The following is a 27,346-nucleotide window of genomic DNA, read 5'->3' as shown; positions in this document are numbered from 1 at the left end:
TTTTTTTTTTTTAGAAAGAGGCAGGGAGGTGGGGGGTAGTGGGTTAGATAAGGAGAGAGAAAATCTTAAGCAGTCTTCACTCCCAGCTCAGAGCCCAATGCGGGGCTCAATCTCATGACCTGGGATCGTGACCTGAGCAAAAATCCAGAGTTGGACACAACTGACTGCACACACCCCTATATACCATTTTTTAAAGAAAGAAGCTACTGAAAAAAACAAGTCACACAAGGACAATTCAACAGTCAATGTTGTACCCCGCTCCAAAGAGAGGTGTTTGCTGTGTGTGTGTGTGTGTGTGTGTGTGTGTGTGTGTGTAAAATTTAGATATATAATTTAGATATATTATATACATAAGTTATATAAAATATATATATACACACAGTATCTAAATTATAAACTCTTTGTGCTTGTCTTGGTTCTACCTAATAGAAAAGGCTCCTTTCTAAGCTCAGAGACCTCCACTTAATACACTATGATTCCACAAGTCCTGTACATTCTATAGACCACTGATAGTTTGTCCTCCATTCTGGAAAGCCTTAGTGTAAGCTCTGTTATCTCCTTTTAACCACAAGACCAGTTACCAGGCTCTTGTCCTCTTCACTCGCACAGCTCCTTAATGTTCAGGTAGTCGAACACCTTCGTGGAAAATACGCAGGGTAGATCTGAATTTTACATACTTCCCTTCTGCACCAAATGTATCACTACATTCACCCTCCCACCAGTCTAAACCAAGAAGTATATACGAGTCATTCTGGAGAAATACTACCTTTTAGAAAAACAACCTTCAGTTATAGTCTTCACAATTTGTCCTAAGTGTTGTGCCAAAAAATGCAGCATTTTAAACAGAGCAGGTGTCTTTGCAATCCTTGCAGTGGAGATGATCACTTAGGCATGTTTTGCCACTATTTTTTAAAGTATCATTTACTGAGGAGTCGATGCACTAGACATTTAAAAACCTCTGTTTAGACTTTGTAAAAGGAATTGAGATAATGTATATTAGTTCTGTTCTGCAGACAAGGAAACAAAGACAGAAAGCCATGTAAGTACAAAGGCCCTTGGCTTTTTGTGCTTACAACACTGTGTCTCTGGATAATTCTTCTGTGTTCAAAAAGCTCACCGGTTCAACAGGGTTCTGGGCATCCCCAGTTTTTCAAGATATATTCAGTGAACACCTTCTACCCATGGGCTTAGTGAAGGCTTCTAAGAAAGAGGTGATAGCTGTGTCTTGAAAGGTAAGTAGACTCAAGCAGAAAGTTAGTCATTAATAGAGAGCTGAATATCAAGTGTATGGATCTGAGTATGTTGGAGCCTATAAGACATCAGGATGGTTGGATATGAGAGTCTGAAGCTCACACAGAGTTTAAAATATATTAATGAGTAGTTGTCAGTATTTCATTGACATTTAAAACTTTATGATTATATAGCAAAAACTACAAAACATCATTGAAAGAAGTTAAAGAGGACCTAAATAGACGGAAAGGCATCCTCTACTCATGAAATGCTGGAGAAATGTCTATTCAGATCCTTTGCTCATTTTTAAATTGGGAAATTTGTGTTTTTATTGTTGAGTTATAAGAGTTCTTTATATATTCTGGACACTATTCCTTTATTAGATACATGCTTTGCAAATGCTTTCTCCCATTCTCTGGATCATCTTTTCATGTTCTTACCAGTGTCCTTTGAAGCACAAAAGTTTTCAATTTTAATGAATCCCAATTTATCTAATTTTCTTTTTGTTGTTTGTACTTTTGGTATCATAGCTAAGAAACCACTGTTAAATTTAAAGTCACCAAGATTTACACTGTGTTTTCTTCTTAGTTATTCCATTTAGGTCTTTGATCCATTTTGAGTTAGTTGTGTATAAGGTTTGAGGTAGGGGTCCAAATTCTTTTTCATGTGGATATCCTATTGTCTTAGTACCACTCACTGAAAGGTCATTCTTTCCCCCATTGAATTGTTTTGGCACTCTTGTCAAAAATCAGTTGACCATCGGAGTGCCTGGGTGGTTCATTCGGTTAAGTGTCCAACTCTTGATTTTTGGCTCAAGGCATGATCTCAGTGTCTTGAGATTGAGCCCTGCATCAGATTCTGTGCGGTCATGGAACCTCTTGCTCTCTCTCTCTGCCCTTTCCCCTCCCTCCACCCCTGGCTCACATGTACACTCTCTCTCTTAAAAAGCAAAAACAAAAACAAGAACCTGACCATAAATGTAATAGTTTTTTTTATTTTGCTTTGTTTGGGGGGGGGGGGGAACAGAGGGAAGTAAAGTCACAAGGTAAAAACCTGTAAAGTCATTTTTTATCCTTCTCTTCCCTTACCTAATCCATCAGCAAGTCATGATGATTCTACCTCCAAAATTCATGTAGAATCTACCCTTCTCTCCATTTCCACTGCCACCTCCTAATCAAAGCTATCATCATCACCCACCTAGGCAACTGCAAAAGCTTACTAACCCATCTGTCTGATATTAATTTGCCTGCCTTCAGACCATTCAGCTATCCTCACAGCATCTACCAATAATGGGAATAAAATGTGAGCCACATAAATCACTCTGAATTTTCTAGTAGCAACATTATTTAAAAAAAAAAAAAACAAACAAAGAAACAAGTAAATTTAACAGTCCATTTTAATTTAGTCCAGTCTCTCCAAAATATAATTATTTCTATATATAATCAATATAAAAAATTAATGAGACAATTATATTCTTTTGTTCATACCAAGGCTTTGAAATTTGGTGTGTATTTTATATTTATACCACATCTCTACTCAGAAGCTTAATTTTCATCAGAAAGACCTGATCTATATTTAATGTTATAAACGTATAGTTGAAAAAGTATCAACATACTTAAAAGTTTTCCAATAACTGAATCAATTCTGCTTTTAAATTCAGGTTAAAAATTACATAAAGTTGAAAATTCAGTTTCTCAGGAGTGTTAGCCACTTAGGGGTGTGACTATAATTTTTTTTAATATTTTATTTATTATTTATTTGTCAGAGAGAGAAAGAATGAGCAGGGGCAGCAGCAGACAGAGGAAGAAGCAGGCTCCCCACTGAGCAAGGAGCCCAATGCAGGACTCAATCCCAGGACCCCAAGATCAGGACCCAAGCCCAAGGCAGGCACTTAACTAACAGCTACCCAGGTGTCCCTGGGACTACAATCTTAAACAGCACTTACCTAGAGTAATCTTGTTTAGATATAAATCAGATTATGTCACTGTCCTGATAAAAATCCTTCCTTCAGTTGCTTACCATTGTACTCCAGGCAAAATGTAAACTATTTTTTTACACCAACAAAGTATACCTAAACTCTCTTCTGCTACTTTTCCTTCCCATACTTCCCCCTAGCCCAACTTACCTTAAATTCTTTCAACACCAAGAGCTCTTTGACACCGTAGAGACTTAACACATACTGTTCCTTCCATATGGAATGCTTTTTTGTAGCTCTTCCATACCTGATTCCTTTTCCTTCAGCTGAATTATCACCTGATCAGACAGTATTCCTTGATCAACCTATAAATAATGTCCCTCTCTGTCATGCTCTAGGACTGTGTCATGATCATTTCTGTCATGGGATCCATACTGAGTTATAATTATACACTTTTGATTTGCTTGTCATTGATTTTTCACTATATCACACCTTCTTCCATGACAGGGGTGTATGTTCACTTATTAATGCCTTTCTGCTACCTAAGACAGTGCCTGGCACACAGAGATTTTAATAAGCAACATCACATGCTCCAGATAATCAGTATGAGAGGCTGAAACATCTCTATTGTATTTGTTGGCTCATTCACTCAATATTTATTCAGAAGTTACTATGTGCCAAATGTGAACCAGGCTCTGCCCTCAAGAAGTTCATAATTTAATGATAGAAGTAGGTAAAATAAGTCAATACAATGTAGTAAGTATAACATTAGAAAACTACTCACAGTTATGATGCCTAGAAGAGGGACAAGTAATGGGAAAGACGAGAAAGTAGAAGGTAGCTGAGGTATCCAAGAGAAGAAGAGGGAGGAAACTTGAGTTGCAGAAATGAGGAGCTGGCCTGGTGAAGGAGCGCGTGGTTCCTTATAAAGGGACTCATGTGAAATAGGCAAAGAAAAGTGAAACAGCAGGTGAATGTGCGCAGGGCATGAAAGGCAGCTGCATCCAAGCATAACAGCTAACCTGGAGAGGCGGGGTCGTGCAGGACCTTTAATGTCATGCCAAGAAGCTTGGATTTTATGCTGTCGGCATTAGGAGCTGAATAGTTTTCACCAAGATAGTGACATCATTTTATTTTAATTCCATATCTAATCATGCTATGGCTGTGTGGAAGCTAGGTTGGAGGGTTACAGATGGTGAAAGCATGAAGTCCATTGCTATGGTCCAGAAGATGAACGATGCCAACTTGAACTCAGTGGTTGTAGGAATTAAGCATAGGTGATCAATTTTAGAAATACTTAGTAAAATAAGCTCTTTAAGAATCATCAGTGACCTTGGCAAGGGCAGTTTCAGTGTCCTGATGGGAATGGAAGACACATTTCATTCCTTATCCACAGCTGCAGAAATCGCAGGAATTGTGGAAGTCGTAATTACGAGCTCCCAAATCTGGTTACTTATTAGGAGCACCAGGAGAACTTCTGAAAAATACAGATTATGCTGGGTTAACTCCACACCCACTGAATCAGTCACCATGAGTCAGGCCCAGGAACATTTATTTTGACAAGTCCCCTTTATTAAATCTTACACAAAAATCCATATATTTGCCTTGGGAGATGCTGGGATGAACCAGTCTCTCAAGTATATTTAAACCTTGTAATTCAAATCTATTTGACTCCCAGGTTCAGACACCAAGAGTTCAGAAAGTAAAGGTTGTAAAGACCAGGAAGGAGCTAAGCCAACAGCAGAAGAGGGCAGAGGTTAAATGGGAGAACCCTAAATAGATTTACAGCATTAAGAAAATAGCTAGAGAAGTACAGATGAGAGACGGGATAACTAAAAAACTAAGGCACCTGGGCTAAGAACATTAGTATATCAAGCTAAGAGCATCAGTTCATCAAACACAGTGAATTCTATCTCATAAGTATAGAATATAAATCTCTAGAGATGCCTGGCTGGCTCGGTCGGTAGAGCGTGCAACTCTTAATCGTGGGGTTGTGAGTTTAAGCCCCACATTGGATGTCGAGATTACTTAAAAATAAAGTCTTAAATACACACATCTTACTAAAAGCTGTGATCTTTGACTCCCAGTCCTAACCCATCTGAAGTCGGGTCAACAATTTAATTAGTGAAAACTCAATAAAAATTAAGTACCTAAAACTAAACTGTACAAGATGCTGTGGGGAATACCAATAAGGAGTTTGCGGTCTGCCTCGGGGACCAAAACCCTATGTAAATCAGTCAGAAACCTCGAAGTGCCAAACAACATGGAACCTACCCTAAAGTCATCAAGAGGTCAGAGAAGGCTGCAATCTGGCCTCTGACCTCTGCCTCTGGCCCTGTCTCAACTGATCAAATTCTTCCTCTCCAATGCTCATTTCAAATCCTAGCTCTTTCATGAAATCTTTCCTGGACTGTCCAAAGAGATGTGACATTTTCTTTTAAAGATCTAGAACACTCTGTAACTCTAAAGGCCCCCAAATTCTGTCTGAACTTCCGTTCCCAGTAACAAACACAGAACTGTTGCCACATGATAGACGCTGTCGTATTTTCCCTGTATTAACTAATATAATCCCCACAGCTACTCTATGAGATAGGTTCTACTATGACCTCACTGTACCGATGAGGCAGCCTAGGCACCAAGAGGGTCAGTGATTTCTGATGGTAAGAGAAGTGTGTAAGCGGGAAGGCTGGGATGTGAATGCAGGCGGCTCGGCCCCAGAGACAGCATGTTCCTGAGCTCAACACTTCACGGGTTCTGGAGCGCACTCTACATGAGTCTACACTAGAGCCTGTTGAGCACGAATACTTCTTAACCGCCTTTTCATCCCGAAGAAAGCAAACACCTGTCGACGGCCGGAATTCCTTTCGGTCACAAAAGATCGTGCTCTGCCCAGCCATGCTCGTTCCTGTGTAATCAGAAATGACCACTTTATAACAGAAAAGACGAGAAAAGTGAGAAGAAAACACATTGCAGAAGAGTGGAAAACGAAAGCTACATAGGTAAGATATTTTGAAAATCACATAGAGACCTGAGAAGCCGGGTGGTAACTGCACGTTCCTGGGGACAGTGACCTGAAAGCTGCGGGTTGGAAAATTCATCTGAGAGCCGCAATATTAGCATGGAATGGATGAGTGAGAAACGGAGGAAATGGGGAGCACAATGCTGTCAGAGTTCTCCAGATGCAGTGGAGGACCTGGACTAGAATGTTCTGAATAAGGAAATTCCAATCTGTATTAGATTTAGGAAGAGGATTTTAGAAATGAAAAAGAAGACTAAATGAGATTTTTTCGGTGAGTTTTTAGGCTAGTACACCACTGGAAAAAAGGTGGATTGTTAAAGCAGATTTTAAAATCAAGCTGTTATTCCATTTTTTTAAAGATGTTATTTATTTATTTGATACAGAGAGAGAGCACAAGCAGGGGGAACAGCAGGCAGAGAGAGAAAAAGGCTCCCCATCGATCAAAGAACCCAATGTGGTGCTGGTTCCCAGGACCCTGGGATCATGACTTGAGCCGAAGGCAGATGCTCAATGGACTGAGCCACCCAGGTGCCTCCAAGCTGTTTTTCACCTTTTTTTCCCCCAAAGAATACAATTTATCACTATACAATTTTATTCAGAGCTGCTTCATGGAACTAGACATTCTGTGAGGGATTCCAGTTTTTTAACATCCACAACTATTTTCTGAAGGCCTGGAAAGGCTGGACCCAGGGAGGTCTTAACCCGTTTATATGTCTGACACTTTTTATCTACTTAGAAATAGTCTATAGAAAACACACTTTTTTTTTTTTTAAGCCAGTTTGCTCTCTGACACCCAGCAATCCAAATCATAGACTTTAAGTTATAAAGAAACTTCAAAGGCCTTTTGCTCAATCTGCCTCCCATCTACACCTTGCCGAGGAACCAGTCAAGTCTTTCATCCCTGGCCTCTACCCTTCTGGTGATGGAAAACTTGCTGCTTCACAGGAAACTCATTCCATTTCTTAACTCTTCTGTTGAGCACTCTCCCTTACATTAAGCTTAAACCTGTCTGCCTGTAACTGTCACCCACTTGTCCTGTGTCTTCCAGGGACATTCAGTTGATCTAATCCCTCTCCAATTAACAGCTCCTCAAATATTTGGAGACAACATCATGACACCATCAACTACTTTCTAACAAATGCATCACATAAGAATCATTAGCCTGGGGACGCCAGGGTGGCTCAGTCGGTTCAGTGTCTGCCTTTGGCTCAGGTCATGATGGAGTCCTGCACTGGGTTCCCTGCTTGGTGGGGTGTCTGCTTTTCCCTCTGCCTGCTGTTCCCCCTGCTTGTGCTCTCTCACTCACTCACTTGCTCTCTCTCTGATAAATAAATGAATAAATTTTTTAAAAAATTGTTATCTTGATTATCCTCATAATAATAGCACAGTGCATATCAAGACTTGTATCCTACTGGGTCACCAAGTTCTCTGAAGGAGCTGTTCAATACAAAGAGCCTCACAGAGTTTCTGGCATATAGTAAACTCTCCAAATATGACCGTAAATGACTCAGTGAATGAGTAAATCCATCCGCAAATAGAATTTTCAAGCATATTCTTTCTAGACTGTTTTATCATCTACCAACAACCAAACAAGTTTATTAAATTCTCTCTTCCGCAAAAATCAAATAAACGTCATATGAAGAAAATATTAACCCAGAAATAATCTGGCAGGTATTCAGGTAAATGGAACATCTTAACAAGTAAAAACCATGATGGGGAAGACAATTTTTATCATATATCCTTTTGAAAGGTCTAAGTTTTTAACATATGTACCTATTCTTTTTTTTTTTCGATTAGAACATAGTTAATTTAGCAAAATAAAAATAATAAAATTATCTCCATTTTAGGTCGCCTATTGGAATACTATGGTATAGTGGGAATTGTGCCTTCTGTAAAAAAAGATCTGTCCTACCACCCAAGTATAGAATCATCAAATAAATGAGTAGAAATAACATCAGATTTAATCTAGTGCAGAGGCATTCAACAACTTTGAGAACAACTGTAGTAAGAAATAAATTTCATATTGCAGCATGATATACACATGCAAGTATATAACTAACACAAAAGTTTCCCAATTATGTATAGTATTTACCATTACTACTCGGGATATACTCTGATATCTTTTAAAAGCTGTCACAACCCATTAAACTGATATCATGTCCTGCTAATAAGTCATACCCACGGTTTGAAAAACACAGACCTAGTCCAACACCCATTTATTGAAGAAGAAGGTACAATTCAGCTTGGATAAGTGCTGTGCCCGGAATCGCACTGCTCATTCATACAGTGTTAAATGAAAATGAGAGATGAAATGTAGCTCCTGACTTCATGGAAACTGCAAAGAGTTGGGCAGACAGACAAGGCAACCAACTATGCAGTAAGATCCTTGTTTAGGAAGGTTATGAACAAGGACCTGGGGAGGGGCCTCTAAATCAGACAGGAAAAGCTGAGGAAGACCAGCAAGGTGATGGTTATACTGGGCTAACCCCAGCTCTCAGTGCTTTCCCCCACGGTGCCTCAGCTTACCTAAGGCAATCCTTTAAGAAACATCCATCTCAAACTCAATAACTCACGAATACTTCTAATTCCCTCAGCAGTTAAGATTTCCTCTGTTTTTCTTCTTGTCTCCCTACAATATAGCAGACCCTCACACCCAAACTAAGCAAGACTTCCTCTTTCCCACTCCCGCCCTTGTTCTTGAAGCGAAGAGACTCATAACCCTTCTACCATTTCCCTTCACCAACAACTTCGGGGGAAAAATCCCTGAGGAAACTATAATATTCATCATAGATCAATGAAATGAAGTATCCCCCCCCATAGTTTCAGATGTTTTTTGTTAGGACTAAGTAAAGAGATCTTGTAAAGTTTCTTAAATTGAATTGAGTATTCAGAAAACTTTCAGTCTAGATAAAAGACTTAGACTAGTAGCCATTAAATGGGTTCTAGCACCAATTCCGGTGTGAGGAGGGGCGGTTCCCAAACCAACAAACCAACAAGCAATGCTCTGGACACTAGCTAGGTGTCATACAATTCAATCAATTCTGATGCCATACCCAGAGGTAGTATCAGATTCCAAAGGTTGAGGGCTCAGTGCCACAAGGTTGTACCCCAACACCTCAAATGCCAATCTGAATCTCCTTGGGCTCAATTCATTTGCTAGAGTGGCCCATAGGACTTAGAGAAACATTTAACTTACTAAATTACCAGTGTATCATAAAAAGATATAACTCATGAATAACCAGATGGAAGATATGCATAGAGCAAGGTATGGGGAAAGGGCGAGTGCTTCCATGCCCTCTCCAGGTGATACAGACTCCCTAAATGTTCAGGAGCTCTCCGGACCCAGTCCTTTGGGGTTTTATGGAGGCTTCATTGCATAGCCATGACTAATTAAATCATTGGCTATTGGCAACTGATGCAACCTCAACCCTGTCTCTTCTCCCAGGAAACTGGGGGAGAGGGCTAAAAATTCCAACCCTCTAATCACGGGGTTAGCTCCACGGACAAGCCGCCCCCATCCTTAGGTGGTTTCCAAGTCACCTCATTAACATAACAAAAAGACACCTTTCTTATTCTCAACACAGGAAATTCCAAGGGTTTTGCAAGCTGTAAGACAGGAACCATGGATGAAGGCCAAAAAATTTGAGAAGTATATTTTGGTCATATGAAATAAAATCTTAAAAAAGGATGGAGGCGCCTGGGTTGCTCAGTTGGTTGAGCATCTGACTCTTGATTTTGGCTCAGGTCACGATCTCAGGGTTCTGAGATGGATGAAACCCCACACTGGGCTCCACACTCAGCACAAAGTCTGCTTGTCCCTCTCCCTCTGCTCCTTCCTCATCCCCGCCCCCACTCAAATAAATAAATAAATAAAAATCTTAAAATTAAAAAAAGAAACATATTTTGGTCATATGAATGATCAAATAGATATTTTTCTTATAAATCATATTATCACTGCCATCATTCACTGAAGGCATATTATGGGTTGTACACTATACATTATCAGACTTAGAACTCACATGCACATAAAAAAATCAAGTCAGTATTTCCTATGCCTATACTGCAGATGAGGAAATTAAATCCCAGGGAGGTTCAGGGCCTTGCCGAGGAACACGCTACTAACAAAAGTCAGAGGTGGGACTGAAACCTTCAGTGATCAAAGCCTACACTCTATTACCAGGATATGATGAGTCCTTTCAAATATTGGCTTTTTGAGATTGAAGAAAAGAAATACCATAAATAAGATTAGTCACCCATCAAATTACTAATTAAATGGATTTGTCTTTTCAATTCCAAGCCACCGAAACAAGACAATGAGGTCCTACCCACTTCTAATAGGTATGTATGTGTTACTCTTGGGTATATCATGACCTTGAAGCAGTGGGAAATGAAAGTGAGACACTGTCACGAAAGAGCGCTGAGGCACCCAGTTTAAATTCTAGAAATAGAGGACTTTCAGCAGGAATGTCAGAGAAAAACAAGATCTAAATCTGTCCTGTATCATTCATATAATCCATGGATTAAATACATACTCCTTTTCCTCAACAACTATCTTGCCTTTCTAATCAATTAACATTAAGGATATAACACAATATTAAAGCTGATTGAAATTAATTATTAAAATAATTCCTATGATATCGATGGGCCTCACTCTAAGAATACAAACAAAAAAGTAAAATATGAAGCAGGCAAAACTGAAGGGTGAGGATTTGCTACCCAACACTTTTATTTTACCAAAAAGTTCACCATTTCTTTTTTTTTTAAGATTTTATTTATTTATTTGACAGACAGAGATCACAAGTAGGCAGAGAGGCAGGCAGAGAGAGAGAGGGGGAAGCAGGCTCCCCGCTGAGCAGAGAGTCCAATGCGGGACTCGATTCCAGGACCCTGAGATCACGACCTGAGCCGAAGGCAGAGGCTTTAACTCACTTAGCCACCCAGGTGCCCCAAGTTCACCACTTCTTAAAATAGCAAACTTTCCAGATTTATATTATTTACTTATCCTCAACTTTTCAGAAGCTTTCCTTGGTTTAAACAAGGTCTATCAGTGACCATCCCGGGCACAACTTTCTAGATACACCCACCTGGTGGGAAAAAATTAATCATGGGTGAAAACATCCACTATTTCATTTAGTCTCTCCCTGGGTCTGTTTCCTGAAAGTCACAAATACAGTAACGCATACTGTCTCGGCCAAATTACCTGCTCTAAGCCTAACCCTGACAAAAATCCTCCTCCCTGTTTCCTTCCTCTATTGTATCCGGGGCGGGGGGGGGGGGGCAGGAGCACGCAACATCACTGCTGGTCCGCTATCGGGTCAAGTAATGGAGGGAAAATCGCGGCGTAAAGACTGGTCCAGTGGAAAGTAATGGAAAGAGGAGGGGCAGCGTGAGGATTAGAGGGAGGCACTGAAACAGTAAGAGGAGGAAAAGAAGATGATGACCTGAACGGGGCTCCCAGCTCTGAACGCCAAGGTCCAAACTCAGCTCTGATTCTGTTTTCGGCCTTGGGCAAATCTTTTGGTTTCTCTGTATCCTAATGTAGCTCCAGGAAGTCAGCAAAGAAATGAAGACCGAAGAAAGCTTCTCACAGAACCTAGTGAAATGCCTGTCCTTGCTACCGATAAAAAGCGAAGCTGAGCTACCTCTGACAAAACAGAAACAAAAGCACCAACGTGGTATTAATAAACCCTCTAATTTGTCAGAATAGTGTTTACCTCAAGAAATGCAAATGAGCAAATGAGCGCCAACCGCCTTCCTTTGCCTCCCCCACTTCTGAACAGTCTCGACAGATTCCACTCTCAGGTTTGCCTTCAGAACATTTTCCCAGACATTTTGTCTTCAATTGATTTCACCACTTTAACTCACTGCCTTACTCTTTAAAAAACAAAAACAAACAAACTAACAAACAAAAACCCTCCTGTCCCTTTGGCCTTACCCCCCTGGGGGTCCTTACAGAGACACTGGCCCAACCCGTCCACTCGTGCTTCGCCCTCACTGCACCCAGTCATCTACTTAATCTCTCCGAACTCTTCTCCCTCCTACTCCCGCCTCGGGCCGTCTCCAGTGCACAGTGTCTCCCTGTGATAAGGCAACAGTCTAAACTCACTGCTGTGCTGTGCAGTCAGACCCCGAGACACGGGTAACCAGCTCCCCACTTCGACACCGATACTTTAGGACCTGCAGCCTTGAGTTGAAATGACACCGGGAACTCCCATATTGTCTACTTTCCTCCTTTATCCCAATTCAATTTCAGAATTGTGGATTTTCAAGGGTTGTTTTCTTTTTTTGTAAAAATTAATTGATACAGTATAAATTATTTTGTCCCAGTTTGCGTTATACCCAACTGCATTTATTTTACAAAATGACTTGAAGGTTGAGATCTCATACCTTACGTTGTCAGTTCTTTTTATACATACCGCAGTTTCTGGGCATTCACACTTCCTGCTGTGGCCTCACCCAGTGTAGTCAGGGCTCCAGAAACACATGTTCATTGACTTGACTTGCTCCTATTTCTCAAGAGTACCAACAGGAGTCCTATCCAAGGCTAAATCTCAGCTTGGCCACCTACTAGCCATGTGACAGTCCACAAATGACTCGTCTCTAGCCCTGAGTTTCTTCGCCTATCAACATGGGGATGTGAAAACGGACCAAGTAAAGAAAGCATGGAAAGTATACTAACGGTGTCGTTGCTAGTAGCTCAGGAAGGCTAAACAGACACAGGCCTCCTTCTTGCTTCCACTTTATAAAAATGTGTTCAGTATTATATAATCCACCAGGATTTTTAAGTGAATGCTAAGGGGCACCTGGATGGCTCAGTGTTAAGCACCCCACTTTTGATTTCAGCTCAGGTCACACATTCAAGGTAGTGGTATTCTTTCTCTCCATTTGCCCCCCCCACCACCAAAATGTCTTTAATTAATTAATTAATCAATTAACACTGAAAGTCTGAGAAATTACAAAGCAGACTTAGAGCCAGACAAAACTTTGGTCATACAGAAAGATTGGATTATTCTATATAGTACATTAGTTCAGGGCTCTCTTGACTTGGTTCTGGTGAGAGAGAAAAAAAAATCATTTATTTCTTTCAGCTGCTTGTAGTATCCTCAATATCAAATAAATTATAGTAATAAAAAAATAATTCCATTAGCCCTAACAAAAGGTACTACTACCTAAGACAAACACCTAATATAATAAATGTATGTTCCACTGGTAGATAACCCAATAGCCTAAACGCTAGCATAATAGCATAGCTAACTATTAAGTTTCCATTCCTCGAAAGTTCTGGACGACTGCCTATCCAAATTCAATCTTAAAGAAGTTAATTGACTTCATTTTTTGATATCTGTCAATCAAAAGTAAATTTCACAACAGAGATATCCTATCCAGTCCAATTTACCTAGTTATATTGCTTCTCAGATACTATTAATAAAAAAGAATTAAGTTGACTTTGGCACTTAAAACCTACCAACTATAAATCTGTGATAACATTAAGTATATTATGTATGTTAATTCAGCAAAAATGTCTTTGTAATTTCAGGTTTTAGCAATTCATTGTTGGATGAAGAAAGTTCATGTGTCTGATTTTTTATTTAAAGAGACTCTTGGGAGGAGCATCTGGTTGGCTCAGTGGGTTGGACCTCTGCCTTCTGCTGGGGTCATGATCTCAGGGTCCTGAAAGAGAGTCCCGTGGCGGACTCTCTGCTCACCGGGGAGCCTGCTTCCCCCTCTGTCTCTGCCTGCTGCTCTGCCTGCTTGTGATCTCTCTCTCTCTGTGAAATAAATAAAACCTTTAAAAATAATAATAAAATTTAAAGATTTTTTTTAAAATGGACTCTGGGGAACCATGAGCGCAATTTTCAAAAATTATCACACCTTATTTGTTAGCACTCATTTACCTAATAACTTTAACACCTAGAACCCATTTGTTGAAAAATATTCACTAATTCAGATGCTTTGATATTTAAAAAAATACTTTCCCTCAATACGATCCTATTTCTGAATTAAGAAGTCTTACTAATATGAATGCTTCTGTGCCTAATCTCATTTGCAATAGAGAACTCTTCCCTCCTCAATTTTTAACTACTTTCCTGAAATCAGTCAAAGAACTTAAGAATAGTGTCTATTGGGGCACCTGAGTGGCTCAGTGGGTTAAAGCTTCTGCCTTCAGCTCAGGTCATGATCCCAGGGTCCTGGGATTGAGCCCTGAATCAGGCTCTCTGCTCGGTGGGGAGCCTGCTTCCTTTCCTCTTTCTGTTTGCTCTCTGCCTACTTGTGATCTCTGTCTGTCAAATAAATAAATAAAATCTTAAAAAAAAAAAAAGAAAAAGAAATGTGCTCCCTCAACATAGTCACTTTAAAAAGAGTCTTTTTTTAATCATTAATCACAAAACCTATGCTACTTGTACAAAAATCAAGTCTATTTAACATTCAGACTAGAATAAAATGATGTGGAATTTCTCTGCCTATATAATTAGCATTGAAGAACTAATTTTTTTTAAGATTTTATTTATTTATTTGACAGGCAGAGATCACAAGTAGGCAGAGAGTCAGGCAGAGAGAGAGGAGGAAGCAGGCTCCCCGGTGAACAGAGAGCCCGATGTGGGGCTCCATCCCATGACCATGGGATCATGACCTGAGCAGAAGGCAGAGGCTTAACCCAATGAGACACCCAGGTGCCCCGAAGAACTAATTTTTTTAATTTAATTTTTTTTCAGTGTTCCAAAATTCATTGTTTATGCACCATATCCAGTGCTCCATGCAATACGTGCCCTCCATAATATCCACCACCAGGCTCACCCAACCTACCCCCAACCCGCCGCCAAAACCCTGTTTGTTTCTCAGAATCCACAGTCTCTCATGTTTCGTCTCTCCCTCTGATTTCCCCCAACTCCCTTCTCCTTTCCATCTCCTAATGTCCTCCGTGTTATTCCTTACATTCCAGAAGTAAGTGAAACCATATGATGATTGACTCTCTCTGCTTTACTTATTTCACTCAGTATAATCTCCAGTCCCGTCCATGTTGATACAAAAGTAGGGTATTCATCCTTTCTGATGGAGGCATAATACTCCATTGTATATATGGACCACATCTTCCTTATCCATTCATCCATTGAAGGGCATCTTGGTTCTTTCCACAGTTTGGCGACTGTGGTCAGTGCTGCGATGAACATTGGGGTACAGATGGCCCTTCTTTTCCCTACATCTGTATCTTTGGGGTAAATATCCAGTAGTGCAATTGCAGGATCATAGGGTAGCTCTATTTTTAATTTCTTAAGGAATCGCCACAGTGTTTTCCAAAGTGCTACACCAATCTGCATTCCCACAAATAGTGTAAGAGGAAAACTAATGTTTTTAACAAGTATATCATCATAAAACATTTACACATTAGCAACTAGTACAGTTTTCATTTAATACCTCCATAAGCAAGTTATATGTGCTCTAAACACATACTTAAATAAACAACCCAATTACATGCTACAGCTCCCTTCAAGAATGTCTAATATGGTAAAGAAGAGTACTTATCCTTTAACTAATATTGCTTCTGCCCAGGAGGTTGCCTCAAATCTTCTGTGAAATGAGGCAAGGTAGACATAAATAAATATGAATAAGAGTATTAATGTGGCAGCTTCTTGTTCACTGAGGTGGTGATTGATCAAACAAAGAAGCTAAAAGTATTTATCAGAGGTTCGGTAAATCTAAGTATGGCGGGAACAACATGGTACAAGTGTTTTAGGGTACAGGTATGGAACCTAGACACCCCATGCTTGGATCTATCCTAGTTCTAGTGGTCTTATCTCAAATTAGATCAGCCATGAGCAAGTTACTCAAACTCTCTAAATCTCGAATTTCTTCTTCCATAAAATGAAACTCATAAGAGTACCTTCCTTTGTGAGGCTTTAAGAGTATTAAATGAGGTTACCCACTTATAACCTCTTAGCATAGCAAGCTCTCAATAAATGTTAACCACTATCATCATCATCTCACTGCACTGTTAAAAAAAACTTGGATATGAAAGTAGGTGAGTAAATTCAGTTCTTCCACACACAAACCAGACAAATGGGCAGAACCCCAGTCCAGATGATGAACCCCTCTATTCACACCATGGGTTTCAGCTTCTACTCATTCAACCTTACGCTGCCTCTCACTGCCAGTCTATACCTCATCTGAACAACCAAAAGAACAATCTGGTTCCTCATACTATATTACATTAATATGTAAATTCATCACTTCAGAAAGAAAATCACAAACAAGCAGTTCATTCATGACTCATTTTATCTAGAACAATCTCAAACTTGTCACCCCAAAATTGGATTTTACAGCTACAGTTAAATGAAGTAAACACATTCACAACCATTCATTCAGTGGTATCAGGAAAAAAAAATCAATATAAACTATCTGAGAAAAGAAAATAGCCTATTAAATATGGATTGTTAAATATTGAGGAAAATGCATCATTATTTTGAAGAGAACAAGCTTAAATGAGAGCAAACACAAGCAACGACCCCTTGTTTTATGACTACATTCAGTAACTGCACAGACGCCAGAGTCTTAAAATGAAAACACAGCTCCATGTAAAAGAAGAAAGTTTCATCCTTAAAGGAAAGGGCCTTATCTTTACTATAAAATTTCTGGATAACAAAAAGATAAAAGGTTACAGTGGAATAGGAGTAGTTTTTTTTCTGCCTAGGACCAATCTCCTTTCAAAATTGAGAACTCCTTTTTCCCTAAGGTTGGTTTATAATTAGAAATTAGATTCCTCAATAATTCAATGACTGAAACCTTTATTAAAGTCAAATGACCTTTTTAATTAATTTTTTTCAAATATATAAGCTCTGCTAGGCAAGTGTCGTGTCTACAGATAATAAAGCCTTTACATATTTATTAAATGAGAATTTCCCTCTATGTTCATCCTTTGATTTGATATTTTAACACTAATTAATTATTGGTAAAACCTTTTAATAAAGTATAACAAAGTATTAATGTGTTTTGCTAAATGCTCTGATTTGTATAATGCTTATAATATCTGTATTTTTCATTTTATCATGAAAAATATTTCAGCCAAAATAATTTACTCTTCTATTCTCTTTTTTTGAAATTGTCATTTTAAAAGACTATAGCTAGTGAGGGGAAATGTATGCAATTTTATTATAGTACTAAGAAGTGTGTCAGGACAGAATTAAGATACATGCCTAAAACTGACATTAGGTTCAAAAGCTCTTGACACAAACAATGCATTTATAATACAGGCCCACCCAAGTAAATATATTAAGGATGCATAAAAATATGGTAATCGCATTTGAATTACTCACTATTTTAATCTTTAAGTATTTGTTTTAAAAACAGCAAGTAGTTAAATGACGATTAAGGTACCATGCTAAATGTCCTGGAGTTTGAAAATTCAAAAATCCATTGTCCTCGAACCTCACTTTCCCTATGGAGGCCACTTTAAACTTAGTGAATGTCATTGCCAATAAATCCAAAAACAATAAACCCCTAAGTATCTGACTGCCCTGGGTCTATGTTTGACATCCCACTCACCCATCACTCCACCATCAGTCTAAGATGACGTATGCAAAATGCTTTACCCTCACTTTTCTCATCACTCAAATGGTAAAACCAAAGTGAAGTGATTAAGACACTTAGGCAGAGACTGCAGCCAATGGTCCGCAATTTTACTTTTTTATTAGGATTCGAAGCTTCGTAGCTCCTACAGGGGGAAGGAAGAGCGCCGCGGGCCGACAGGGCACCCGCGGAGGGGAACAGGCGCTTCGCAGACCCTGGGCGACGCGGGGTCCGGAATCCCGCACGCCACCGAGCACAGACGGACAGACAGAAAAAGGGACAGGCACGTTCTGGACGTCAACGCACTTCAGCAGCCCGGAAGCCGCGTGCGGCCCGCCGTGCCGTCCCCGCTCGGGCCGCGGTCGCGCTGCTGCCGGCCCCCGGCTGGCCGCGGGAGGCACAGCGGCCCGGAGCGCTCCCCGGGCCCTTCTGGGCTAGTGTCTGCCTCCCGGGCGAGGCCGTTAAGGTGACTCAGTCCCTCGCGAAGCGCCCGCGGGAGCGATGCTGACTCCCGCCTCGGAAATCAATCCTCTCGCTTTCTGGGTCGAGGGCGGCGCCGGAATCCGGGCTCAGCGCCGGGTCTCGAAGACCCGCCGGACCGAGCCGCGCGCCGGGACCACAGCGCGGGGGGAGGGGCGCGGGGAGCGCGCGGGGGGACGCGGGTCGCTCCGAGGCGGGCGGGGATGACACGGCATCCGGGCGGCGCGAGGGCGCGCTCGCCCGCTCGGTCCGCGGCCAGAAGCGCGGGAGGGAGTAGGTGCGGCCGCGGACGCCGCCGCTGTCCGCGACGCTCGGGGAGAACGCGGGGCGGCGCGGCCCGGGAAGCTCCGCACGACAAACGGCTCCTTTCTCCGCGCACCGCGCCTCCCCGGCCGGGGGCAGGCACCGCGGTCTGCACAGCGGCCAGCGCAGCGGGGCCGACAGCCGCGGCGGCGAGGGCAGCAGCTCCCCGGGGACGGGGGCGAGCCCCAGAGGCTGGCGGAGAGCCGCGGGGAGGCGGACGGGAAAGGAGGGGTGCGGCGCCGGGAGAGCGGGCGAGACGGGGACCGGGGCGCCCCCGGGCGCGCGACGCATCCCGGCTGCCCGAGGCGGGCGCGCCGGGCGGGGGGAGCGGCTAGCGCGCGGACCCCTCCCCCGGCTCCCCGGCCGGAGGACGCGGAGGAAATGGCTTTGTATCGCAGGATGAAAGACAGACAGCGGGGCCGGCCGCCGCGGGGGGGCGGAGGATGCCCGCAGCCGGGACGACCCCGCCCGCCCCACGGACGCCGCCGCTCGGCCCTCGTTCCGCCCGCGCCGCGGCTCGGCGCTCGGGCTCCCGCCGCCCCGGCGCGCTCCGGCGGCCCCGAGCGGGGTCGCCGGCCGCGCCCCGCGCCCCGCGCCCCGCGCCCCGCGCCCCGCGCCCCGCGCCCCGCGCCCCGCGCGCTCACCTGCCCACGAAGTTCTCGAGCACCGAGCTCTTGCCCGCGCTCTGGCCGCCCACCACGGCGATCTGCGGCAGCTCCAGCAGGCAGCTCTGCCCCAGCGCCGAGAAGGCGTCCTGCAGCCGGTTCACCAGCGGGATCAGCTCCTCCATCTCCCGGTTCCCCATCCTGCCAGCGCCGCCGGCCGCACGCCGGCTCCCGCTCTCCTCTGCGACCTGGCGGGGGAGCTGGGGCCGCGCCGCGCGAGCCGCCCCTGCCGCGCCGGGTGCCGCCAGCGGGTTCCAGCGCCGACGTCGGACCCCGCCGCGCGCCCGCCGCTCGGCTCTGACAGCTCACGGCCCGCAGCGCGCCTGCGCGGGCGGGAGGGGCGTGGCCTGGCGGCTCGGCCGCCCCATCCGCGCCCCGCCCGGCGGCGATTCGGCGGGAGGCTTCGGGCCGGACCCTGCGGCCGCGCGCTCACGCACTGCCTCCCAGCTGCGGCCAGATGCACGACCTGCGTCTCTGGACCCCGAGCTCGGAGGCGCGGGTACCGCCCTCGGTCGGGGGATCGGCACCGGCTACGAAGCCCTGCGGATAACCGCTCAGCCCTGTCAGCGGCGGTAGCCCCAGCACCGCTGTCGCCGCCAGAGTCACTTCCCAAGAGCAAGTCCCGTGCGCGCACGCCCCACTTCAGAGCCCCGCTCCCCTCAGAGCGGCGGCCTTCAGCGCGGGAGCCCTCGCCTCCGACGTCCACTTCGGGACCTCAGCGGTCGGACCCCGCCGGATCGCTCGACCTCAGCGACCCCACCTCCCAGCCCGACCTAGCGGAAACGTCAGCCCGTCGTGCCGCCGCCGCGCTCCCTCTCTGCGGCCCCCCGCGACTCCTCCGGCCTCTGTCCCGCCCGTCCGCCCCGGAGGCTACCGGAGAGCGAGCGCTCTGCACGCGTTCGGCCCAACCGAGCGCACGGACACGTGCCTGCGCCGCCGACGGAGACACAAAGACGAGCGGCTGTGCGCGCTCGGCCTCCTCAGACTCCTCAGAGGGCTCCTCTTCGCGAGTAAACACACGTGCTCTCCGGGACCGAACTCAGGGCCTTTTCCTGTCTCGCACCTCAGACTCCAGCTGAGCATTCTGCCTTGGCTTTCATTCCGCGTACTGTCCGGCGGCCGCAGGAATCGGAACGCGGGCCCACCTCCCTCCCTTTTACCACAGACTGAAGTCCCGCTGGTCCTGGACCTCACTACCCGAATGTCCCACAAGGACCTCCGACGTGACTGACTCAAAACTGAACTCATCTCTTCTAATCTCAGCACTTAATGCTATAAAGTTCCCTTTAGCCCTAAAAAGACTTGTGTAAAAAAAAATGCCCTAATGACCAAAACACTAAGAAGAACCTAAATGTCCATCAAAAGGTGAACGAATGAGCAAGTAGGACCTGGGCATACTTCCAAGCAACAAAAAGGAGTGAGCGTCTGATAGAGCAATAACGTCGTTTCAGCTTCAGATAATTATGTTGAATGAAAGACCCCAAAGAAGACATATTGTATGCTTCCATGTATACGAAGCTGCGCAATAGGCAAAATTATCTATGTTGATAGAAATCAGACCACTGGTTGCCTTTGAGGTGTAGGGATTGACTGCGAGAGGCACCAGAGATCTTTGCAAAGTGAGGGAAATGTTCTTGATTTGGATATGAGTAGACATTGGTGGACTCATTGGACTAAACATTTAAGATCTCTGCATTTCACTGTAAATTGTATCTCAGCTTTTTTAAAAAGAGAAAGACAAAGCTGACTGCATCACCTCCTCCCCTGAAGAGCATCCCTCATAGGCTATCTGCCCACCATGCCTTCTCCAGGAATCCCCCCTCCATCCACCACATGGTTGTAGCCCGAGTAGTCATGAAGATAGAAGGGCATGAAGAGCAACTAACTGTGTCCTCCGGGTGCTTCCTATCTCAGCAAGAGGCCTGCCCAGTCCCAACCCAGACTCTGGACATCATGCTACTCCTTTGCACTCTCTCTCAACCTCATATCAAGTGGGATCCCAAATTATGCCCATTCTACCTCCCTAGAGCCCACCTCATCCCCTTCATCTTTGCTACCGGCGCCTCATTTATAACTATCATTTGTCAACTATCTCCTTATGTATTTCCTATATATATGTGTGTCCTGAATAGATTGTCATTACTGCATTTGGCACATTGCATTGAATCTCTGATTTACATGTCTCTTTCTTCCACTAATGTGATAGGTAGAATAATGGCCCCCTACCAAGGATGTCCACGTTTAAATATCCAGAAACTGTGAATATGTTACCCTGTCATGGCAAATGGAACTTTGCAGATGTGATTAAACTAAGGACCTTGTGATGGGGAGAATATGCTGGACTATCCCGATGGGCCCAGACTAATCACATGGATCCTGAAGAAGAGAGAGCCTTACCCGGCTGTTTCAGAGGGAGATGTGACTATGGAAGAATGGTCACAGAGACACAACTTTGCTGCCTTTAAGATGGAGGGGGGCGGGGCAAAGCCAGGAGATGTTGACCACCTCTAGAAGCTAGAAAAGTCAGGGAAACAGATTCTCCCTAGAGCCTCTAAAAGGAACACAGCTCTGTTGACACCTTGATTTTAGCTCAGTGAGATCTGTGTCAAACTTCTAACCTACAGAGCTGTAAGATAATAAATTTGTGTTGTTTTAAACCACTAAGTTCGTGCTAATCCATTACAACAGCCACAGAAAGCCAGTACAACTAATGATACGTTCCTTGAGGGCAAGATCCATCTTTCTGATTCTCAGTGCCTAGCACCTAAGAACACCATAGTCAACAGGGGATAGACAGAAACAGATTATCACAGCACAAGGTAGCACATGTTCCGTTCCAACTGTGATATGGACTGACCTGTGTCTCCTCAAAATTCATATGCTGAAGTCCTCCGTGTGGCTGTATTTAGAGTAAGGTTAAATGAGGTCATAAGGCTGGAGCACTGATCTAGCAGGACTAAGGTCCTTACAAAGCTTGCTCTATCTCTGCCATGCAGGGACACAGTGAGAAGCAGGCCATCTGCGAACCAGGAACAGAGTCCTTACCGGCAACCAAATCAGTCAGCACCTTAATGTCAGGCTTCCCAGCCTCCCAAATTCTGAGGAAATAAGCTTCTGTTGTTTAAGCCACCCTGTCTACATGTCATTACGGCACTCTGAGCAGACTCAGACATCACATTCGTTTAAAGGGAAAAGGGGAAACAAGATGGGAATCAGGGAGCTACAATACCGTCGGGGGAGGCCTTGAGGAGATGTCCAGCACTCTGCTCTGTGCTGTGAGGAACACAAAAAACTCAGAAGCCCTTGCCCTGAGTATCTCGCATTCTAATGTAAAAGACAATGTTACCATGCATTAAACAGAGAATGTGTAATCATTACAGAAATTTGCATTTCATGTGCACTGAAGCCAAGCATGTCATCTCTACTCTCTAGAACTTCCTTCAGATCAGTCCTGCCCACCCACTTCAAGAAACCAACCTGAACTACTTTCGTTCATTGGTTTCCCTCTTTACTTCCCATTTCCAGAGTCAGTTCTGCAATAACACGGAAACAGGCAAAATTTAATACTCACACTCAACATGCTTTTTGCATAAATTAATCTAAATAAAACAAATAGCCAAGAAAAGGAAAACTCCGAGGGTAAAATCTTAGGGGTAATTTTTGACACAAAGACAACCTACACCTTTGAGGGTGTGTGTGAAGCAGCAAAGGGGAGCCCGGTCAGCCGCCCCCGCTTCCTGACTGCATCATGAGATCACCTCAGCCCTGCTCCAGCACCAAGTGATGAATACAAACTCCTGCTCTCTATCACATTTGTTTCCTCACCTCGAGGGAGAAGATTCCTAAAGGTTAACAGCCATTTTCGGGTGTGGCTCTCTACCTAAGAAGTTAACATTTTATGAACACATCTGAACTGTTATTGAAATGAGTATTTTCCTTCAGGCTCATTTTGAGAAGCAACAAGCCTATTGCAGTAATGCTGCATTTCATACAGTATCATGGAACACCTCCTTTGAAATTAATAAGCCTTATCGAAAAACTCAGTTTTTCACAGTCTCACATCATTTCAGATGAACGGAATGTTATCTATGCAGATAACATTCTGCCACATTCATAGGACTTAGGACCAAATAACTTTTGGTTAATTCTAAGAATTAAATATATATGTTTAAATAGCCATATCTTAAATAGACATATATTTTTAAAATATGCTACAGGCTGGAAGCAAACTCCAAGGAGTTAGAAAAGTCTTGAGGAGGGAAAACATCTCTGGAAAAATATTTCACCTCTCGAAAAAGAGCACACACTTGAATATATGATTTAGGAATTCACGGTTTAAAAAAAAAAAAAGTCACATTTCTACAGACCTACATCTCATATATCTCCCACAGTGCCTAGCTCAGTAATCAATAAATATTTATGAAGCATCGGAACCCAAACTTTAAGCATTTGTCATGTCAATCTTTGTGAGTGCTTCTGGGTAAATTATAGTATTATTCTGTGTACAATTTAGGATCTACTCAAGTTCTACAGTTCTTTCTCCAAAGGTTATTACTTGGACGGATTTTAGATCTTACCACCCATCAGTTTATCTGCAGGCATCTTTTGAGTTTCTGTGAAAGCCAATGAACGTCCAGTATAGACACACAGACTTCCAATATCATACCCATGCTCGTTGGCACTTACGTCTCTCAGGGCTTCTCTCCTTCAGCCAAGAGCAGGGGTCAGAAAGCAAAGACTCCTTGGGTGCCTGGGTGCCTCAGTTGGCTAAGTGTCTGCCTTTGGCTCCAGGTCATGATCCCAGAGTCCCTGGATCAAGTTCTGCATTGGGCTCCCAGCTATGCAGGGAGAAGCGGACTCCCTCTGACTTTCTCCCCTCTCATTCTCTCTCTCTCAAATAAATAAGTAAAATATTTAAAAAGAAGAAGAAGAAGAAGGAGAAGGAGAAGGAGGAGAAGAAGGAGAAGAAGAAGAAAAGAAAGAAAGAAAGAAAGAAAGAAAGAAAGAAAGAAAGAAAGAAAGAAAGAAAGAAAGAAAAAAGAAAGAAAGAAAGAAAAGAAAAACTCCCAATTTTATTGCTCATATTTTTCCTTACCTGTCATCAGGGAGCAAAATAACTCTGGAAGAACCACTCGGGTGTCCTACCCTTACCACTTCTGTCAGTCTGAGGTCTGACAGATGGAATCTCACCAGTAGTCCCACGGAAGCATGGCTGTACTGACACACCTACAGGGCGGATAGTACTGATCGGTAAGCTTAAGGTATTAAAACAGAAGGGATTGGAAGCACTCTCTACAGCACTCAAGTCTGATTTACTAGCTAGTGTGTGCCTCCTTCTATCAAGCAGGTATAGTTGGGTTCTGCTGTAAGCAAAAACCACACGTACCAAAGTCGAACAGAAGTCACAGAGGACTCCTTTTAAAAGGAGGGCGCCCCAGTGCTTTTTAATTCTCCCTGGTTAAATTATGACTCTTATACAGATAGAGATAAACAGGCATAATCATATATTAATTGCTTATTATATATAAAATTATATCCTCATTAATGATATAATAACATTTTTTGTATATAGGCAAGCTATAATGGCCATTTAAAATATGCTTATGGGGCGCCTGGGTGGCTCAGTGGGTTAATCCGCTGCCTTCAGCTCAGGTCATGATCTCAGGGTCCTGGGATCGAGTCCCACATCGGGCTCTCTGCTCAGCGGGGGGCCTGCTTCCCTTCCTCTCTCTGTGATCTCTTCCCTTCCTCTCTCCTACTGTGATCTCTCTCTGTCAAATTAATAAATAAAATCTTAAAAAAATAAAAAAATAAAAAAATAAAAAAAAAATAAAATATGCTTATGAAGATTTTTCACTGACACAGAGCAATGCTATGAATAAAATATTAAATGAAAAATGCAGGATATAAAATTTTTTATGTAGTATTATCGTACCTACATGATGGACTGTCTAGGAGAAAAAACTAAAAAGAAAAGTACCCCAAAATTTAATGTTAGCTTCATGAGAAAGTATGGAAAATTTTTATTGTCCTCTTCCATTTTTTTCTCAAATTTTCTACAATTCATATGTATTACTCTTACAATTTAAAACTGAATAAAAATGCCATTTGACTGAACCATAAAATTGGTTTACATAGCCACCAGCTTGTCAACAACGAAAGTGTTGTGTACTATACTGTGAAAATAACATGGCAGGGCGCCTGGGTGGCTCAGTGGGTTAAGTCTCTGCCTTCGGCTCAGGTCATGATCTCAGGGTCCTGGGATCGAGTCAAGAGCCTGTTTCCTCCTCTCTCTCTCTCTCTCTGCCTGCCTCTCTGCCTACTTGTGATCTCTGTCTGTCAAATAAATAAATAAAATCTTTAAAAAAAAAAAGAAAAAAAAGAAAGAAAATAACATGGCAAATAGAAGGGGGAGAGTCCACGAGTTCCTTGACCCCCAAACCTTTGCCATCCACTGGCAGCTAATAACTGGCGAGTGATCACTAAGACTTTAAACATTTCTTTCTGACTCAGACAGCAGAAATGTTACAAGCCCAGGCCCCTACGGTCATTGGGATTATCATCAGTCAAGTACACCAATCTGTGGACTAACCAAAACTACAGCAAAGTAGGTACGGAGCTGCATTTCGTTTGCTTAAAGCAATGCCATAATCTCTGGCATCAATAAGCCAGACGTAAAAGATTGCATCCTGTATGAACACGTTTCTACGACACTCTAGAGAAAGCAGAACTAATCTGTGATGACAGAAAGCAGTGTGGGGGTGAGGGTGGGGACAGGGCATTCACAGCAATGGGGCATGTGGAGTCCCCATCTTTGACTCTGCTGGGATTGTATCGTTGTGCATGTTTGCCAAAACTCACTGAACTGTAAATGTGAAGTGGTGCATTTTGTTTTATGTCAATTATACTGCAATAAAAATAATCTATGATGTTTATGACACACACCTGTATGACATGGGACGGTAACACAGAGTGTGATAGGCTCGGTCTGGGGATATCCTTTGTAAGGGACAGCCATAATCATGTTGTGTTTTAAGACGACAAAAATATACAAACTCTCCAAGAAGCTTGCGATGATGACTCCAAAATTCTGCCAATAGAGACTTACTCTGTTGGGATCCCTGAGTTTTATACTAAAAGGAAAACATCACTTAGAGAAGGGAAAGAAACACTTTATCATTAAAAACTATCTCTTATGGGGCACCTGGGTGGCTCAGTAGGTTGGCCTCTGCCTTCAGCATCTGCTTTCAGCTGGTCTCAGGGTCCTGAATCAAGGCCCATGTCAAGCCCCATGTCATGTCCGGCTCCCAGCTCAGTGGGGAGCCTGCTTCTTCCTCTCCTCCCCACTCCTGCTCTCTGTCACTATTTCTGCCTTTCTCTCTCTCTCTCAAATAAATAAATGAAATCTTAAAAAAAAAAAAAAAAAAGCCAACTATCTCTTAGAGAAGATTATATTCCAGCAATGTCAGCTCAGGAAGGGGGTCTGGGACAAGAGTGGAAAGAGTCCCCTAATCACTCCAGAGAGAGTGTGTCCTAGGACAAATTTCCCCATTTCACGTGGTCTCCTCTCTTTCATTTTACAGGAGAAGCATAAACCTTGGAGAAGTTCATCCCCTGTGCATACCTGTGAGGCCCAGTTGAACTCCAGTTCCCTCCCCCGTGGAGGTGATGAACATGAACAACAATGAACAACACTGACAGCTTTTAACTAAATTTTTTAACCATATATATATATATTTTAAGATTTTATTTATTTGACAGACAGAGATCACAAGGAGGCAGAGAAACAGGCAGAGAGGGAGAAGCAGGCTCCCCCCCAGCAGAGAGCCCAATGCGGGGCTCGATCCCAGGACTCTGAGATCATGACCTGAGCCGAAGGCAGAGGCCCAATCCACTGAGCCACCCAGGCGCCCCTCATTGACAGCTTTTGATACTGCTTTACACCCACAGAGCATTTTCATGTCACAGCTTCCTTTAAAATAGCAGCTAACAAAAAGCAATAGAATTCCCCTTTCACAATTAAGAACTGCGACAAATCCAAGAGGTTAGGTGACTCGACCAGTGTCACATGGGCAAAACTACTAGAGATGCTCCCTGATCCGCTTCAGTGTGCCATACTTGGATTATCCCCATAAGATAACCTGAAACCTTGTGATACCTAGTACCTACATT

General features: G+C 43.4%; 1 protein-coding gene across 5 annotated transcripts in view; it reads right to left on the bottom strand.

Moving 5' to 3' along the window:
• Positions 1-19,479, bottom strand: part of DNM3 (dynamin 3) — a 546,523-nt gene extending 527,044 nt beyond the window's left edge. For 4 of the 5 annotated variants that reach the window (XM_045084617.1, XM_045084615.1, XM_045084616.1 and 1 more), the window contains exon 1: positions 19,154-19,457. In XM_045084617.1, the coding sequence (XP_044940552.1) occupies positions 19,154-19,314 (161 nt within the window). In that variant the 5' untranslated portion in view covers positions 19,315-19,457. Of the gene's footprint in view, positions 1-19,153 lie in introns of all 5 variants that reach the window. The other variant, XM_045084619.1, reaches the window with a different exon arrangement.
• Between the last annotated feature and the right edge of the window lie 7,867 nt (positions 19,480-27,346).

Source organism: Mustela putorius, unplaced genomic scaffold (genome assembly GCF_011764305.1).
Source record: "Mustela putorius furo isolate JIRA1106 unplaced genomic scaffold, ASM1176430v1.1 tig00000785_pilon_pilon_pilon, whole genome shotgun sequence".
Classification (NCBI taxonomy): Eukaryota; Metazoa; Chordata; class Mammalia; order Carnivora; family Mustelidae; genus Mustela; species Mustela putorius.
Note: the sequence above shows the minus strand (reverse complement) of the source record. Positions and strands in the feature narration are given on the sequence as shown.